At 39.1% G+C, this 14,336-nt stretch overlaps 9 protein-coding genes across 10 annotated transcripts in view; 6 read left to right on the forward strand and 3 right to left on the reverse strand.

Annotated features, from left to right (window-relative positions):
- LOC129791558 (trifunctional purine biosynthetic protein adenosine-3) overlaps positions 1-14,336 on the forward strand; it is a 1,078,967-nt gene that overhangs the window by 822,377 nt on the left and 242,254 nt on the right. The gene's annotated exons all lie outside the window — the stretch shown is intronic.
- The window catches only part of LOC129791559 (potassium/sodium hyperpolarization-activated cyclic nucleotide-gated channel 3), a 1,048,222-nt gene that overhangs the window by 681,273 nt on the left and 352,613 nt on the right, over positions 1-14,336 (forward strand). The window lies entirely within an intron of this gene.
- Positions 18-1,792, forward strand: LOC129791600 (tumor susceptibility gene 101 protein). The gene is made up of 5 exons (XM_055829830.1): positions 18-262; positions 339-423; positions 526-591; positions 658-821; positions 884-1,792. The coding sequence occupies exons 1-5, from the start codon at positions 215-217 to the stop codon at positions 1,718-1,720; spliced, it is 1,200 nt and encodes a 399-aa protein (XP_055685805.1). The 5' UTR covers positions 18-214; the 3' UTR covers positions 1,721-1,792.
- On the reverse strand, positions 1,780-2,253 carry LOC129791647 (transmembrane protein 258). Its single transcript, XM_055829902.1, has 2 exons — positions 2,166-2,253; positions 1,780-2,096 (listed from the first exon to the last, which is right to left on the reverse strand). Exon 2 carries the CDS (start codon positions 2,093-2,095, stop codon positions 1,823-1,825), a length of 273 nt encoding a protein of 90 aa, XP_055685877.1. The 5' UTR covers position 2,096; positions 2,166-2,253; the 3' UTR covers positions 1,780-1,822.
- On the forward strand, positions 2,373-5,743 carry LOC129791596 (PC4 and SFRS1-interacting protein). Of its 2 annotated transcripts, none has more exons than XM_055829825.1 (7): positions 2,373-2,584; positions 2,669-2,727; positions 2,944-3,402; positions 3,479-3,627; positions 3,707-4,008; positions 4,082-4,267; positions 5,463-5,743. In XM_055829825.1, exons 1-7 carry the CDS (start codon positions 2,504-2,506, stop codon positions 5,469-5,471), a joined length of 1,245 nt encoding a protein of 414 aa, XP_055685800.1. In that variant the 5' UTR covers positions 2,373-2,503; the 3' UTR covers positions 5,472-5,743. The 2 variants fall into 2 exon arrangements, with proteins under 2 accessions (XP_055685800.1, XP_055685799.1); XM_055829824.1 differs by having other exon boundaries at positions 5,484-5,743.
- Positions 5,729-8,409, reverse strand: LOC129791625 (uncharacterized). The gene is made up of 2 exons (XM_055829864.1): positions 8,248-8,409; positions 5,729-6,416 (listed from the first exon to the last, which is right to left on the reverse strand). The coding sequence occupies exons 1-2, from the start codon at positions 8,309-8,311 to the stop codon at positions 5,767-5,769; spliced, it is 714 nt and encodes a 237-aa protein (XP_055685839.1). The 5' UTR covers positions 8,312-8,409; the 3' UTR covers positions 5,729-5,766.
- On the reverse strand, positions 9,979-12,208 carry LOC129791590 (uncharacterized). Its single transcript, XM_055829816.1, has 2 exons — positions 12,076-12,208; positions 9,979-11,989 (listed from the first exon to the last, which is right to left on the reverse strand). The coding sequence occupies exons 1-2, from the start codon at positions 12,144-12,146 to the stop codon at positions 10,525-10,527; spliced, it is 1,536 nt and encodes a 511-aa protein (XP_055685791.1). The 5' UTR covers positions 12,147-12,208; the 3' UTR covers positions 9,979-10,524.
- On the forward strand, positions 12,369-13,432 carry LOC129794312 (uncharacterized). The gene is made up of 2 exons (XM_055835109.1): positions 12,369-12,764; positions 12,827-13,432. Exons 1-2 carry the CDS (start codon positions 12,369-12,371, stop codon positions 13,430-13,432), a joined length of 1,002 nt encoding a protein of 333 aa, XP_055691084.1.
- Positions 13,527-14,243, forward strand: LOC129791639 (protein FAM136A-like). Its single transcript, XM_055829893.1, has 3 exons — positions 13,527-13,707; positions 13,773-13,937; positions 14,002-14,243. Exons 1-3 carry the CDS (start codon positions 13,621-13,623, stop codon positions 14,188-14,190), a joined length of 441 nt encoding a protein of 146 aa, XP_055685868.1. The 5' UTR covers positions 13,527-13,620; the 3' UTR covers positions 14,191-14,243.

Raw genomic sequence — 14,336 nt, forward strand, 5'->3', positions numbered from 1 at the left:
CTTCGTCGATTTGCCCGAATGCGCGCGGGTGCCGCCGATTGTTTGCCGAAGTTTGACATTTCACCATTTTCTGTGGAAATAAATCTTTTTTGCAAATTTAATTTTTTCTCTGAGTTTTCTTTGGCCTTTTTGCGTGGTGTATTTTGGGGAAAAGTTAATCTTTGAAGTGAATTTGGGGTGAAAAGTGTGTGAAAAAGGTGAAGAGTGGAAAATTATGGCTGGACAGGAAGAAGCAGTTCGTTTATTGCTCGTCAAAGCAAAGGTCCTTTGTCCCTTTTTTCGCGAAATATTTCTTCTTTTGCTTGAAGAGATTGATAAATTTTATTTATTTTCTGTAGTATCGGAATGTGGAGGCCACGAAGAAAGATGCAATGCGGGTGTTTAGAGAATACCATGGGCTGACTCATCTCTGTGAAGACTACGGTTTGTTTTTTAATTCTATACACATACAAATAATATCTTAATTGACACTTCCGGGAACTTTTCATTTATTACATTCCCTTCTCTTCCTCTCCATGTGTTTAGTCTTCAATGATGGCTCCAGCAAGAATCTCTTCAGACTCCAGGGAACAATTCCTGTTAATTACAAACGTAATTATTGAAAAATTAATCAATTTTTCCGATGATTTTCATTGATTGAATTATTTGTTTTAACAGAAAATACCTACCACATCCCAATTTGCATCATTCTCATGGATACACATCCCAATAATGCCCCCATGTGCTACGTAAAGCCCACTCCGGAGATGCACATCAAGGTGTCGCAGTATGTGGATCACAATGGAAAGATTTATCTGCCCTATCTGCACGATTGGCAGCCTGTAAGTTCGCCCATAAAAAGCAGCTTCCGGATAATTTTCAATCAGTTTTTTGTCTTTTGCAGAATTCTTCAGACCTCTTGAGCCTCATCCAGGTGATGATTATGACGTTTGGGGACTTTATGCCTGTTTACAGTAAACCCAAGCAGAATTCAGCCCCATACCCGGCAAACTTTGGAATGCCCCAGGCTTCCAATGCTGGAAGTGCCTATCCGCCGTATCCAACAACCGGATATCCCCCATATCCAGCTGCAGGGGGTGCGAGTAATTTTGTGCCATACCCACCTGCCACGGGAGCTACAAATTCCCCCGGCTACCCTATGGATATGCCAATGCCCAATCCCTATTCCACCCCGTACCCCCCGAGCAACACCAATGCCAACAATGGTCAGGGAACCATCACGGATGAGCACATCCGGGCATCCCTGCTAAGTGCCGTGGAGGAGAAGATGTGGCGAAGGATTGTTGAGCGTGTGAATCAGCGTCAAGCAGAGCTGGATACGCTCAAGCGCACAAAGCAGGAACTCGAGGAGGGACGTAGCAAAATTGAGAGTATTGTGAGTTCCCTGGAGAAGGAGGAAGCCGATCTGAAGCGCCATCTGTCCCAGTTGAATGACAAAAAGGACGAATTGGATAAATCCCTCGAGGCTTTTGAGCGCAAAGATGGGATTGATGTGGATGAAGCTGTCAGCACCACAGCTCCACTCTACCGGCAATTACTTAACGCCTATGCCGAGGAAGCTGCCACTGAGGATGCCATCTACTACCTCGGTGAAGCCCTGAGGAATAGTGTCATTGATCTGGAAACATTCCTCAAGCACGTACGTCAACTTTCCCGGAAACAATTTGTTCTGCGGAGTCTTATGCAAAAGTGCCGTCAAAAAGCAGGCTTGGCTGGATAAATTTATTTTCTTTTCTCTTTAAGTGCATTTAAAGTGCATGCTGTAACAAATAAATAAACTTTTATCCATTGAGGTGATTTTTTTATTATTATTTACTTTCTCTTAGACATAAATTCCCACTGAGAGGGCTAAAAATAAGACCCCAAATCCCAAAAAGATTGACGCAAAGAGACTTATGAGGAGTTCCTTGAAGATTACACCGTCTTTTGATTGTTTACCGGAATGTCCATTTCCTGCCGCGGCTTCCTTGGGGCGCGACACCTCAAATACAAAGAACCAGGCTGTGAAGAATGTCCCAATTGCCAGGAGAACTGTGGCCAAATGGGGGAACACTGTTGGATTGATTGGGGACAAATATCTCGTCATTGAATCCATCCTAAAACACAAAAGGCATCATCAAACCACAATTACTCGATTAAATAATTTTAATTGCAGGAAAATTCACCTAAACACTGGGAAAAGCCGGAAAAACAGAGAGACTCCTTGCACAACACAAAATACGTGGCCGGGAAAAGGTGAGGTTATGTGGTGTGAAAAATTGAAATTGACACTTTGAAATTTTGCGCAAAGAATAAAGCATTTCCATGGCGGCGAAAGTGAAAGTTTCGGTGTAAAATTTCAAAACCTACTTTGTTTGTTGACGCCGCGGCAGCCATATTGGATTCACAAAAGTCTGTTGTCCGGGCGCTTAATGCTCCAGTCTCAACAAATTTGTGACATTTTCCGCATTTCCCGCGTGGATTTCGTGTAATTTATCATTTGGTGAGGTGTGTGGTGACCACGATGGCGAAGAAGGACAGGAACTACAAGATTGGGGATTTGGTATTTGCCAAAGTCAAAGGTTACCCGCCATGGCCGGCAAAAGTAAGCATAAAACTTTTTTTTTGCGTTTGAGCGTTACCATACGGATGGGGCACCCTCGGAACTGATGCATTCTCTTCATTGCAGATTGAGAAAATTATGGGCAAGAGCAAGTTCAGCGTGTATTTCTACGGGACTGGAGAAACGTAAGTGTTTGCTGAAGCTTCCTTGTTGAGGGAATTGGGAGAGAGGGTTGTGTGCTGACACAAGCTTGGGTGACGCTTCCGGAGCGTGGGTGCCGTGAGATTCTTCCACTTGGGCCCTTTGTGTCAAACATTTGGGGAGGAAAATCCCTTCCGGAAGGGATTTTTGATTGAGGGATTCTCTGTTTTGGCGCTCATTGGGGAATTTGTCATTTTCAGGGGGCACATTAAGCCGGAAGATCTTTTTTTGTACGTGGAGTACAAAGCAAAGTTTGCAACAGAGCGTATTATGAAGAAGCCATACTTCAAGGAAGCCGTGGAGCAGATTGAGGATGCCCTGAAAGGCAATGATTCGGGACCAATTGCCGTGGCAGCGGCACCGGAGGTCAATACAGCAGATGACACGGCTCCCACGGACTCGAGTCTCCTCGAGCCGGAGGAGAAAGTCGTGGAAGTGCCGCAAGTGGATGTGAAGCCCTCGCCGAAGGCAAAACCGGAAGCTAAGCAGCCCGCAAAGAAGGGACAAGGGAAGAAGCAGGTGAACAATGAGGTTAAGAATGAGGTTGCACCACCTGCCGACAAGACACCCATGAGTCCGCCCAAGGACAATGGGGCTGAGGCTGCTGCAGAGGTGCCTGAAGTGAAGAGTCGCAGTGGGAGGAAGATTAAGCCGAAAAAGTGAGTTTTCTCTCCACATTCGTTGACCTGATTTCCTTCCCCCAATCAACCATCTTTCCCCGCTTCTCCTTGACAGATATCTTCTGGAAGAATTGGAAGAGGAAGTTGTGTCACCGCCCAAGAGGAAAGCCAGTTCACTTGATAATACAAATGCCGACGTGAAGCCCGCAAAAATCCCCAAAACTGACGTTCAATCGCCCAATCAGAAGGACATGTATGGAGAATGTAAGAGAACTTCCGGAAATTCTTTAAATTTGTTTATCCGGAAACTGAAAATTTTCATTTTTGCTTTATTTTTTTGCAGTAAAAATCCATTTGAAGAATCAGACAAAGCTCATTGACCTGACTACGAGAATTAAGGCAACTGTGGGGTTACAGCGTGCAAACCCAGATGCGTGCGTGAAGCTCCTGGAGGAGTACAATGATGTGCAAATTACCCCAATAATGTTGCTCAAGAATCCCATGTGTGTGGAGACGGTGAAGCGCCTCCGGAAGTATGTGGGGAATGTGAAGGAATGGGTGATGTCGGATCAGGAGAAGGAGGAATTTGAGCACAGTGCCACTGAAGTCCGGAAGCTCTCTCAGTCCATTTACACGCAATTCAAGGTGAATTTTCTCCCCTTAAAAAAATCTCCTTTTAATACTTTTGTTAATAAAAAAAAATCTTTTAACTCCGCAGAAAATGTTCAATAATACCGATGGAATACCATTCTGGGAGTTCTTCACGAACCAACTGCAGCTTTTCGATGCAGCCACAAAGTCCCTTAGCGCGGAGGAGATTGTTCAGATTATGGACATGCCGGAAGGTCAGAAGCACATTGTAGCTGTTCCAGCCACAAATGATAAGTCAACAAAAGAAAATCAGGTAAATTCTCCTTCTGAATGAAAGAAAATGTACTGGTAAGCTGACCAAGCTTACGAGAGCTGTGTTTCTTTCAGTGTACCAATTTTGTGAGAGCAAACTAGAGCGTAAATTAATTTAAATACGCGCAAAGTCGGGAAAAGTTGAAAAGTCATCCCCCAAGAAATCTTTAGAAGGCCATATCTCGAGAACGGATCCATAGATTTTCATAAATTTTTTTTTGTTTGAAAGGTCTTGAAGTCAGCTATAACATATCGAAAAATGAAAAAAATTTATTTCGCCATTTTCGAAAAATTCGAGTTCGAAATATTCGAAAACTTTGTTTTTGATTTTATCACCTCTCGCGATCATTTCTCGAAGTTGCAATGTTCTAGACATTTGTAAGATTTCACGAAACCTTTCATTTGCGCTTGAGTTGATCAAAATCGGCCTTGTAGAACCCGAGATATGACATGTCAAAGTTGGAACTCAATATTTTCAAAATGGCGACATAATTTAAAAAAAAAATTTTTTTTATAAATAGATGTTATAGTAGGCTATAATATATCAAAAAATGAAACAAATCGATAATGGCGCTTTCGAGATATTCATCGAAAACTCATCGAAAATTTTGTTTTTGATTTTTGGCCCCCTAGCGGTCACTTTTGAAACTTCGGATGTTCTAGGAAGTTGTAGGGCTTGTTGAGATCTTTCATTTGACCCCGGGTTGATCAAAATTGGTCAAGCCGTTTTCGATGAAAAATTGTGGCGGCCATATTGACTAAACCACTAGACCGATTTTCAAAAATAAGGTATCGTTGGAAAGGTCTTGATAACCCCCACAACATATCAAAATTTTAGATTTTTAGCTATTACAGGAGCTGAGATATAGCAAAAACAAAATTTTGAGGTTATTCAAAATGGCGGACCGCAGGGTGTAGATGGGGGGTAGATTTAACCTCATAATCGGATTTTTTCGGTTGATATTTAAACTTTGCTGTTTACTGCAAGTCTCTATCTATTACCGTTCTCTTGCAATTTAGCTCTGATCGTAATTCGAGTTCATCCCAAGTTTGAGCCCGATCTGACGACTTTCGATTTTGCTCGGTACACAAAAGCTGTGTCTGAAAGAAACACAGCTAAAATCAAAATTTTCCCATAAAAAGAAGTTTTCTCGTTAAATTCGCGGTTATTTGAAATCTAATAAAATTTCCTGAAGTTCAATTAAATGCCTTCATAGACTCCCAACGATTTCCCGGATTCTTCTGCCATGAAAATGGATGCCGAGCAGGATGCAACGGTGACAAATTCAACTGCAGCAGATCCCTAAATAATCACACCTGTGATGTGATTTATCTTATTTTCAAGTTACAAAAAAGAAATGAATATTGTTGAATTACACACACACACTCTGAATTAAAAAAAAAACAAATTTAAAAAAAATCAAGAATTTGATTCCAGGAGGATTTTAGAGAAGAGAATAAATTTTAAGGAGCTAAATGGAAGTTTTATTTGCACACACATCATTCCGCGGGGGCAACAGTTGTGGTTTCTGTGTCATTTTTAGCATCATCGAGGCTGATGCCGAACCAACTGGAGATCATGGAGATGCCCTTGTCCGCAGAATCACTCACAACATTGAGGATGTCCTCAGCTGTGAGATCCCCAATAATTGTTTCGGGTTTTTGTGTCGTTGACGGCGTTTCTGGGGCCGCCTCGTGCTTCTCTTCCGCCTTCTCGGTGTTGGCTTCCTCGTCAATCATCTCCATCCCTTCGGGAGTCATGAGGAAGCATCCAATGGGTAGGTCCAGCTGCACTTCCCCCAACAATTTGGGCTCCAACTCCATGCAGGCTCGCATTCCTTGCTCCGTGGGTTGGAATTCCGTGAATTTGGCACACATTTGGGCCAATTTGGCGAAAATATTGAGGCATGTGGGGGCGGGATTTGTTCCCCGGACCACACTGTGTGCCAGAAGATTCTCCCCGTACGACACATTCACCCCAATTCCCTCCTGGGGGGATAAATAGGTCAACCGCACGCATCCGGGACCACCCAAATCAATCAGGGACATGTTGAAGTCCACACAGCATGAGCAGGAGAATCCTTCGCATTCGCACGTCTTCTCATTGTCAGTCTCATCATCGCGATTTTCAGCTTCAACCGTTAAATAATCTGGAAGATTTTGGCAAAAAAAATGAGAGAAGAATTCTCAGTTTGAGATCATTTTTTTGCTCTTTGTTTTTATTCATTAAATAATTTATTTAAAACATAAATATCTAATGAAATAAACATTTTATCAATTATTATACATTAAATAATAGTAAAGGAGTTTATTCATTTTCTTCTAAGAATTCTTAGAAATTAGAAACGTGAAAATGCACTCTCAAAAATTTTTTAAGAGGAGGAAAATCGTATTTTTTCGCGTTCTAGCCGTTCTGGCATGGTTCTAGGAATATGATTTTTCATTAGATTCCGACTATTAATATATCCCAATTTCTTTGAAAGTTTTTTTTTTTAATAGCAGAAAAGTTCAGATTTTTCTAGGAATTCATCATTTTCTTTTAATTAATTTGAGATCACGAAGAAATTATTTTTTTTATTTCACAGGAAAATGGGAAAAGTGAATTTTGTATTTTATTTATTCCGAATATTTGAATTCTTTCTGGTTAGCTGTATTATCTTTGTCTAGAATTTAATGATTTTTAATTTGTAATTTTTGGAAGAATATTTTGCCAAATTTGAATACCAAAAAGATTTTTTTATTGTACTACATCAACTCGTAGGGATAATGCAAAATTATTCGGGTAGAAATTCGGTCAATTTTTTATTATTTTCGAGCGAAATCACATATTTTACGCACAGAATTGATAGTTTTTTTGTTAATAATTTTAATAATTTTAGTTTTTTATGCATTTTGATTGCTATTTTTTTTACGAAATTTACAAAAAAAATTATAAAACGATGAAATTGGGGTTTTTATTACTTTAATGAGTATTCGCTTTTATTTGAGAAATATGTATTCGGTTCCTCGTTTGTTTTTTTTTACTGAAGAATTTGTTTTAAATCTTTTAAAATTAAGTTTTTTGTGATATTATAAGGACATTTGTAAAATAAGATCGCTTAAAATTTCGCGTTAGGATCATAAATATTCCGTTGAGACTGAAAAAGGCACATAAAGGGAAAACTATTGAATCGTATTTTTAGACTTTTTTTTAGTAGAATTTAGTAATTTAGTAGTTATAAAAGAAGAGAAATAAAACAATTTTTTATTCCTCAATTCTATTCAATTTATTCAATGAATTCTGCTGAATATTCTGAATTTGTAAGAAAAACGAATTTTATATTTTTTATTCCGAATTTGTATTCTTTTTACCCAGCGCTATGCCCCTCTGGCCCCTCTGTATTGAATTTAATGATTTTTACTGAAATATTTTTTTGGGAAATTTTGTAGTAACTTTTGGGAGAATATTTTTCCAAACTTGAAGATTGAAAAGATTTTTTTTTAGTAGAAGAGGAACAATTGAATATATTTTTCAAGATTTTAGTGATTCAGAGCGATAAGAATAATATTTATTCCTCAACTGTTCATGCACAAAATTCAATTCAAAGTTATTCTTTTAATGAAAATCACAAAAAAAACATTCCATTTAAATAAATTCACAAATTGTGCAGAAATTTCACGAAAAAGAAGAACAAAAAATCTCTTTCTTTCACTAATTAAGAATTAACGGAAAAAATCGTCACATTTTTAAGCACAAATTGTGTCGCGATGATCACGATCAAAATTCACCACAGAGCACAATAAAAAAAAATGTGAAGATGATACAAAAAGGAATTCCAATTCATTCAAAACTGGAAGATTTTTATTAACAGAGATTTATTAACGAAGAAAGAATTTAATTAAAATTAGTGAAGAAGAAAATCAAGAAGAATCAAATAAAAAAGATTCTTTGATTGAAGAATTTTCAGAGAAGAAAATGCAGCATTTTGTGAAGAAAATTACCTAAAATACCACCATAAACCGAAACAATGAGGAAGAAAACAGCACAAACTATGAGGAGCTTCATGATTCTTCGCAAATTGTTGAAAGTGATGCAAACGCACGGATTGAATGTTGGGAAGAAACTGAAGAGAGGCGACACACTCAATTTCCGTTTGGTCCACTTCCATCATCATCAACGGACGCGCGTCTTGGAGTCACCCCGAAAAACAGAGGCGAACTCACTGTGACAAAATCCCAAAAACAGATTTTAAAAAAAATCTCGCACCTTTCTTTTCATTTTGTGGCGGACAATTCGAGGAAGAGACACACGGAAGAAGTGCAAGAGACGCTCTGAAGAAATTGAGGTGAAATGACCTCTTTATTTACGCTGAATCACCTACCCAATGGCACAGCTATATGCTTCTTTCTGTGGCTTTTGGGAGCAGTTTAAATCGTTCTAAATTACTTAAAAGGAGACTTTAAAATTCTTATTAAAGTTTTCCAGCAAAGGGGTCTCTTTATCTGCCGAGTATTTTGAATTTTTAGCGAATAATCCGAAGATTAGCAAATAAGCACAATATTTCCAAAGATCTCAATATTCTCATTTTCTGCTAAAATTTAGTACTTTTTGGACTAAAATTTAGTACCTACTTTTAATTATTGAATTTACTTCTTAAGATTGAATTTAAAAAAAATACTAAAATCTAGCCGAAGTAATAAATTCAAGCCGAAAAAGGACTAAATTCTCGATACTAAATTCTAGCAGAAAACATAGTAAATTCTAGCTGAAAAAGTATACTGAATACAATGGGAAAATGTACTAAAAAGCCTATAAAGTACTAAATTAAATTTCACTTCTTCGACTAGACTTTAGTACTTTTTAGGGTCTTGCTCCTCAGTCTCTACCGATTTAAGACTAGGTAATAAAGAAAAAGAATTGTTCATCTGCCGAATATTTTAAATTTTTAGCGAATAATCCGAAGATTAACGAATAGCACTAATTTAGAATAGCACAATATTTCCAAAGATCTGAATATTCTCATTTTCAGTTAAAATTTAGTACTTCTTCGGCTTAAATTTAGTACTTTTTCCGATTGAATTCAAAACTAGTTCTATTAGTAGTACTAGTAGTAGTATTTAGTAGTACTTTTAATTATTGAATTTACTTCTCAAGATTGAATTTTCCAAAAATACTGAAATCTAGCCGAAAAAGGACTAAATTCAATAGTTGAAAGTACTAAATTCTAGCAGAAAATGTTTTAAATTCAAGCTGAAAAAGTATACTGAATACAATGGGAAAAAGTACTAAAATTAAGCCTAAAAAGTACTAAAATTTCACTTCTTCGACTAGAATTTAGTACTTTCTAGGCTCTTGCTCCTCAGTCTCAACCGATTTAAGACGAATAAAGAAAAAGAATTGTTCATCTGCTGAATATTTTGATCTCTTCTACGAATAATCCGAATATATTCATTCAGATAAACACTCCCTGTTTTCCAGCTTGTTTTGATGTTTTTCCTCCAATTAAGAAGTTTCTTTTGGTTCTTTCTTTGCTTATTTTGTGATAGATTTTCAAGAAAATCAATCAAGGAAAGTCAAGTCTATTATCGCGATGTTATGTGAAGCAGAAAACGATGGTTCAATGGGCTAAAGCGCAATGCTTCAATGCTGAGATTACCGGTTCGAATCCCACGAAGAAATTTTTTTTTAACCTTTTTTTCATGGAAAAAAAATTTAAAAAATGTAGCAGAAAATTAAATTAAATTTTTTAATCACATTCTTTACAAAACTGGACTCATAGATTCATTACAAATCGTACAAAATTAACAAATAACTTATGGTAATTAATTTATTTAAGGAAATACAAATAATTTATTTTATCGTCTCAAGAAATTATAAAATAACAGAGAAATCTTTAAATTTAAAAATTAATTCTTACAAATATATCAATGGGCGCAAAGAGAATCCGTGTGCGTAGAAATGTTGAAACCTCTGCTTTTTCTTCTCATTTATCCATTCTTCCACGTTTTCTTATGTCTCCAATTTCAGCTCTAATCGACAAACAGTTAACTGCTCTTCCAATCCAATATCTCTGTCGCCCATCATGTGTTGAGGAGGAACAAAGGCTTGCTCAACAGGTCAGTGATGATGTCATTGACCAGCGCAACAATTTCTTCATGCCCATCAATCTATCAGCGCGGCGTGTGTGTGGTAAATGAAACAAGACTCACTTGATCCTCTTTAGCAGCAGCAGAACAACTTCACTTGCTGCTGCAAATGCTTAATAAAAGTGAAATTGATTACCATGGAAGACTCCCAAGTGGGCAGGAGCTCCAATCAATTTCTTTTGGGGTCTCATGCCAAATTCCCATGGAAAGATCCGCATTTTCACGCGTTTTTGCCCCTAAAACATCCTCAAGGGTGTAAATTTTCTCATCTGTCTGCCCCTCGGGAGCTTCCTGCTCCGAAAAGACTTTCCTTGCAATGCCTAGAAGGTTTTCCTGCTGTTTGGCATCAAGGGGTGCATCGGAGAGCTGAAGGCAACTCTCAAAAATCTTCAGGGTGACTTCTGAGGCACGAAGAGCGCGTTTTTTGATGAATTCCCAGCTAAATCTCAAGCACCACGGTCTCCGGAGGGAATCACTGAAGATCAGCGAAGTCTCCGGGATGATTCCCATCTCTTCGTACGCTTCGAGGATGACTCCATCGACAGAGGGAGTGTTTATTGTGGAGAAATCCAGATTTAGCGATGAATCGGCATCTTTGTTCTTCTTATAGACGCATTTCAGCTCCTGAAAGGCCATAAAGCCCTCAATGAGACGCTGACTCCAGAAAGCAGCTCCCTTGCGTCTAACTTCATTCTCCGTCTCACACTCCGCAATCTCAATGAGAGCTGTTAGGCAGTTTGAAATAAAAGCCCATTCAGCAATCTTCCGGAAGAGCATTTGATGAATCACCGTCACACTGATACCGTCTTCGTCCTCTTTCTCCGCCACAGCGGGAGCCTTAATCAAGCAGCTGCACTCCAGGAATGCCTCCGTGAAGATTTGAGCAATCTCCCGGACTTGCTGTTCAGCACTAATGGCAGCAAAAATCTCCCCAAGAAGCTTCTCCGCCAGATCCGGGAGTTTTTCTTTCTGACTGAAATCCTTCGTGAAGACCCAATGGAGGAATTCTTGATGGGTATTTTGCAGACAAACCTGCCCCAGAGTTTCCATCCGCCTACGCATTCCCTCTGCCACGCCATCGTAGGCAATGAAGAGAGTCCGGAGATTCCTTTCAAAAGCCGTCTTATTGTTCCTCTTTACATCCTCAATTTTAGCATCCTGCATGGCATGTAGTTGGGGTTCCCAGTAGAAGGACTTCAACCACTTGAGACAGTACGTAAAGGTCTGCCGGAAGATTTTGAGCGAAGGCATGGATTGTCCGTGAGAGCACAAGTGTCGCAAATCCACAACAAATGAAGCCAATCCGAGATCCTTGGCTACACTATAGAAGGACTTGGTACTCCTTGTGGATGAATGGATGTAGTTCAGGAAGCGTACGAGTGCCGTGGAGTACATGGCACGGAGATCTTGATCATTTATCCCTTTTTCGGCATCTTTCACGCTTACCTCGAGAATTGAAAGGGTGGCCAGGATACTGGAGGGTGTAAGTGTCATCAGGCGACTCTTCCATATCTTCATACGAATGAGAGACTTCCTCTTGGTAGCTGTATCGGCATTCCTTCGATAAATTCCCTCATAGACTCTCTTGAATTCTAACCTAAAATTCCACAAAAAATCAATTTTTTTTTACTTTCTGAGAGTTTTTTAGTTCTTTGCGAACTTTCTTTCGGGAAATTTACTCACTTATTCTTCCAAGCACCCACCAGACTCTGGGATACTTCACTACGTGGCTGAGAACCAGGATTTTTGGGCATTTTCACATAAATTCCCGGACCGCAACAAAATAATAAATGTGCGAAGATTGCATGTAACTCTTTTTTACGCGTAATAAAATGCCTTTTTTGTCCCTTTAATAGAACCTAACCTCACTTTTTTTGTTTGTTTTGTAAATAACTTGTAAACAACTTTCTTGTCCTTCATGTTTTAGTTGTTTTTCCTTGGAAAACTCTGAGGGACCTGTCCAGAAAACTTAAGAAATGGCTGAAGCCATAAAATCTTTTATATTCTTCGATATGGAGGCAACGGGTTTGCCTCAATTCGAAGGATCCCCAAAAATCACCGAATTGTCCTTTGTTGCATGTTCTGCAGATCATTTTATGGCATCCTCGAGGCAGGAAGTGCCTGAAATTCCACGTGTCTTGCACAAATTATCCTTCTGTGTTAACCCCTTTAAGCGGATCTCCGAAGAGAGCTCCCGGATTACGGGATTAGATAACTACAATTTGGAGAATGAGAGTAATTTCAATGTCCGGGAGCTTGAGATGATTAAGAAGTTTGTGGAGCGTCTTCAGCAGCCAGCATGCCTTGTGGCTCACAATGGGAACTCCTATGACTACCCTATTCTCCGCAAGGAATTTCAGAAGCACAATATTGTGAGTTTTTGTGGATTTTTGGGAGTTTATATTAAAAAAAGTCATTTTTCGGGATATTTCAGGAAGTTCCTGAAAATCTTCTCTGTGTGGATTCACTGAAGGTCTTCAAGAAGATCGATAAGGATCGTGAAATAGAGAGGCAGGAGGATGAGGAACTTGCAGAATTCATCCGAACTGAGCTGAAAGAAATTGAAGAAGCTGAAGAGGAACATAGAAGACTTATCAAGGAGTTTGGTGGAGAAAACTCCGGAGCATTCCAAGAGAATTCCGAGCTGTGCAATCAATATGAAATTCTTGAGAAAATAGACTCAAAGGCACATCAAAAATTGAATGAGACAACCCCCAATAATTCCACAATGACCAACATTCCACCGCGAGCTGCGAAGAAAAAATCCGCTGAAGGATCATCTCAAGAGACCCCCAAAAAGGCTGAGGTTGTTCCGGAAGGGAATATTGGAAAGTCGAAGAGGCAACTCTTTCCTGTGAAGAAGAAATATCGCCTCCCTGACATTTACCAGAGACTCTACGGGGAAGATCCCGAGGATACCCATCGAGCTGAGAGCGATTGCTACATTCTCATGAAATGCGCTCTCAAGGAAGCTCGAGACTTCCTATCAGCCGCTCAAGCTGTATCCAAACCATTTGTGGACATTTCCGCGCAAAAGTAATTTTTTTAGAAGAAAATTTTACATGTTTTTTATACATTTTATTGTATTTTTATTCCCCAATAAAATTTTATCTTTCCGGACAAGCAAGTTTTGTGAATCTCCGCTTGAGGACGTTGTCGTGCAGTATTTTTCCGGGAGTTTATTTTCCATTTGTAAAATTGTAGGGAATTTCCGTGAAATTCCTCAAAATGATCGAAGAGCAGAAGCAGAGGGTTGAGCAGGAGATTACAAAGTTGGTGGATGATGTGGACAAATCATTTTTGCGGAAAATGCAGGTAATTTCCCTGGCGTGCTCCCAAACATAACCTCACTTTAATGTTTCCTCCGGAATACTTTCCAGGCAGAAATGCATTTGTGTGCTGCAAAATGCTGCGAAAATACAACAGGAAGCATTGATGTTGTCCAGGGATGTGTCCAGAAGTGTTCAGTACCCGTGACAAAGGCAGAGCGGTACATTCACAAAGAACTGAATGATTTCCAAGGAAGACTCCAGCGTTGCGTAATGGTACTTTATCTCTTTCTTCATTCTTATTCCGGGAAAATAGTAACCTGTAGGGGTTTCCTTTCAGCAATGCAATGATGATATCAAATCCCAGATGCCAGTTGAGCCAACAGAGGATGAAATTGGGAAGTACACAGCCCAATTTGAGCGATGTGCGGTAAAATGTGTCAATAAGAACATTGATTTAATACCAAATCTGCTGAAAACCATGAAGGCAGTCCTCGCGAAAGGACCTAGTCGCATTCCTGATGTGTAGGAGGGCAATTTTCGCATTTTTAGAAAGGAATAAAAAAATGTTTATAATGTGGACTATTTGAATTTGCGACTTTCCCGCGCATTGCTACGTGAGGTGTAGAAAAATGTAATATTTTGGTATGAGTAGAAAAATAATTTCAGAATTTT

The sequence above is a fragment of the Lutzomyia longipalpis genome, chromosome 3, assembly GCF_024334085.1.
Source record: "Lutzomyia longipalpis isolate SR_M1_2022 chromosome 3, ASM2433408v1".
Lineage (NCBI taxonomy): Eukaryota > Metazoa > Arthropoda > Insecta > Diptera > Psychodidae > Lutzomyia > Lutzomyia longipalpis.

What these genes read in the sequence shown, in the direction of transcription:
- LOC129791600 (XM_055829830.1), top strand. Translation starts at nt 215, where the DNA reads ATGGCTGGACAGGAAGAAGCAGTTCGTTTATTGCTCGTCAAAGCAAAG. An exon ending in TATTGCTCGTCAAAGCAAAG is followed by an intron (nt 263 to 338) that starts GTCCTTTGTCCC and finishes TATTTTCTGTAG; the next exon opens with TATCGGAATGTGGAGGCCAC. An exon ending in ATCTGCACGATTGGCAGCCT is followed by an intron (nt 822 to 883) that starts GTAAGTTCGCCC and finishes TGTCTTTTGCAG; the next exon opens with AATTCTTCAGACCTCTTGAG.
- LOC129791647 (XM_055829902.1), bottom strand. Translation starts at nt 2,095, where the DNA reads ATGGATTCAATGACGAGATATTTGTCCCCAATCAATCCAACAGTGTTC.
- LOC129791596 (XM_055829824.1), top strand. Translation starts at nt 2,504, where the DNA reads ATGGCGAAGAAGGACAGGAACTACAAGATTGGGGATTTGGTATTTGCC. An exon ending in CCATTTACACGCAATTCAAG is followed by an intron (nt 4,009 to 4,081) that starts GTGAATTTTCTC and finishes TTAACTCCGCAG; the next exon opens with AAAATGTTCAATAATACCGA. An exon ending in AGTCAACAAAAGAAAATCAG is followed by an intron (nt 4,268 to 5,483) that starts GTAAATTCTCCT and finishes ATGCCTTCATAG; the next exon opens with ACTCCCAACGATTTCCCGGA.
- LOC129791625 (XM_055829864.1), bottom strand. Translation starts at nt 8,311, where the DNA reads ATGAAGCTCCTCATAGTTTGTGCTGTTTTCTTCCTCATTGTTTCGGTT. An exon ending in GGTTTATGGTGGTATTTTAG is followed by an intron (nt 6,417 to 8,247) that starts GTAATTTTCTTC and finishes AAAATCTTCCAG; the next exon opens with ATTATTTAACGGTTGAAGCT.
- LOC129791590 (XM_055829816.1), bottom strand. Translation starts at nt 12,146, where the DNA reads ATGCCCAAAAATCCTGGTTCTCAGCCACGTAGTGAAGTATCCCAGAGT. An exon ending in GTGGGTGCTTGGAAGAATAA is followed by an intron (nt 11,990 to 12,075) that starts GTGAGTAAATTT and finishes GTGGAATTTTAG; the next exon opens with GTTAGAATTCAAGAGAGTCT.
- LOC129794312 (XM_055835109.1), top strand. Translation starts at nt 12,369, where the DNA reads ATGGCTGAAGCCATAAAATCTTTTATATTCTTCGATATGGAGGCAACG. An exon ending in AATTTCAGAAGCACAATATT is followed by an intron (nt 12,765 to 12,826) that starts GTGAGTTTTTGT and finishes GGGATATTTCAG; the next exon opens with GAAGTTCCTGAAAATCTTCT.
- LOC129791639 (XM_055829893.1), top strand. Translation starts at nt 13,621, where the DNA reads ATGATCGAAGAGCAGAAGCAGAGGGTTGAGCAGGAGATTACAAAGTTG. An exon ending in CATTTTTGCGGAAAATGCAG is followed by an intron (nt 13,708 to 13,772) that starts GTAATTTCCCTG and finishes AATACTTTCCAG; the next exon opens with GCAGAAATGCATTTGTGTGC. An exon ending in GACTCCAGCGTTGCGTAATG is followed by an intron (nt 13,938 to 14,001) that starts GTACTTTATCTC and finishes GTTTCCTTTCAG; the next exon opens with CAATGCAATGATGATATCAA.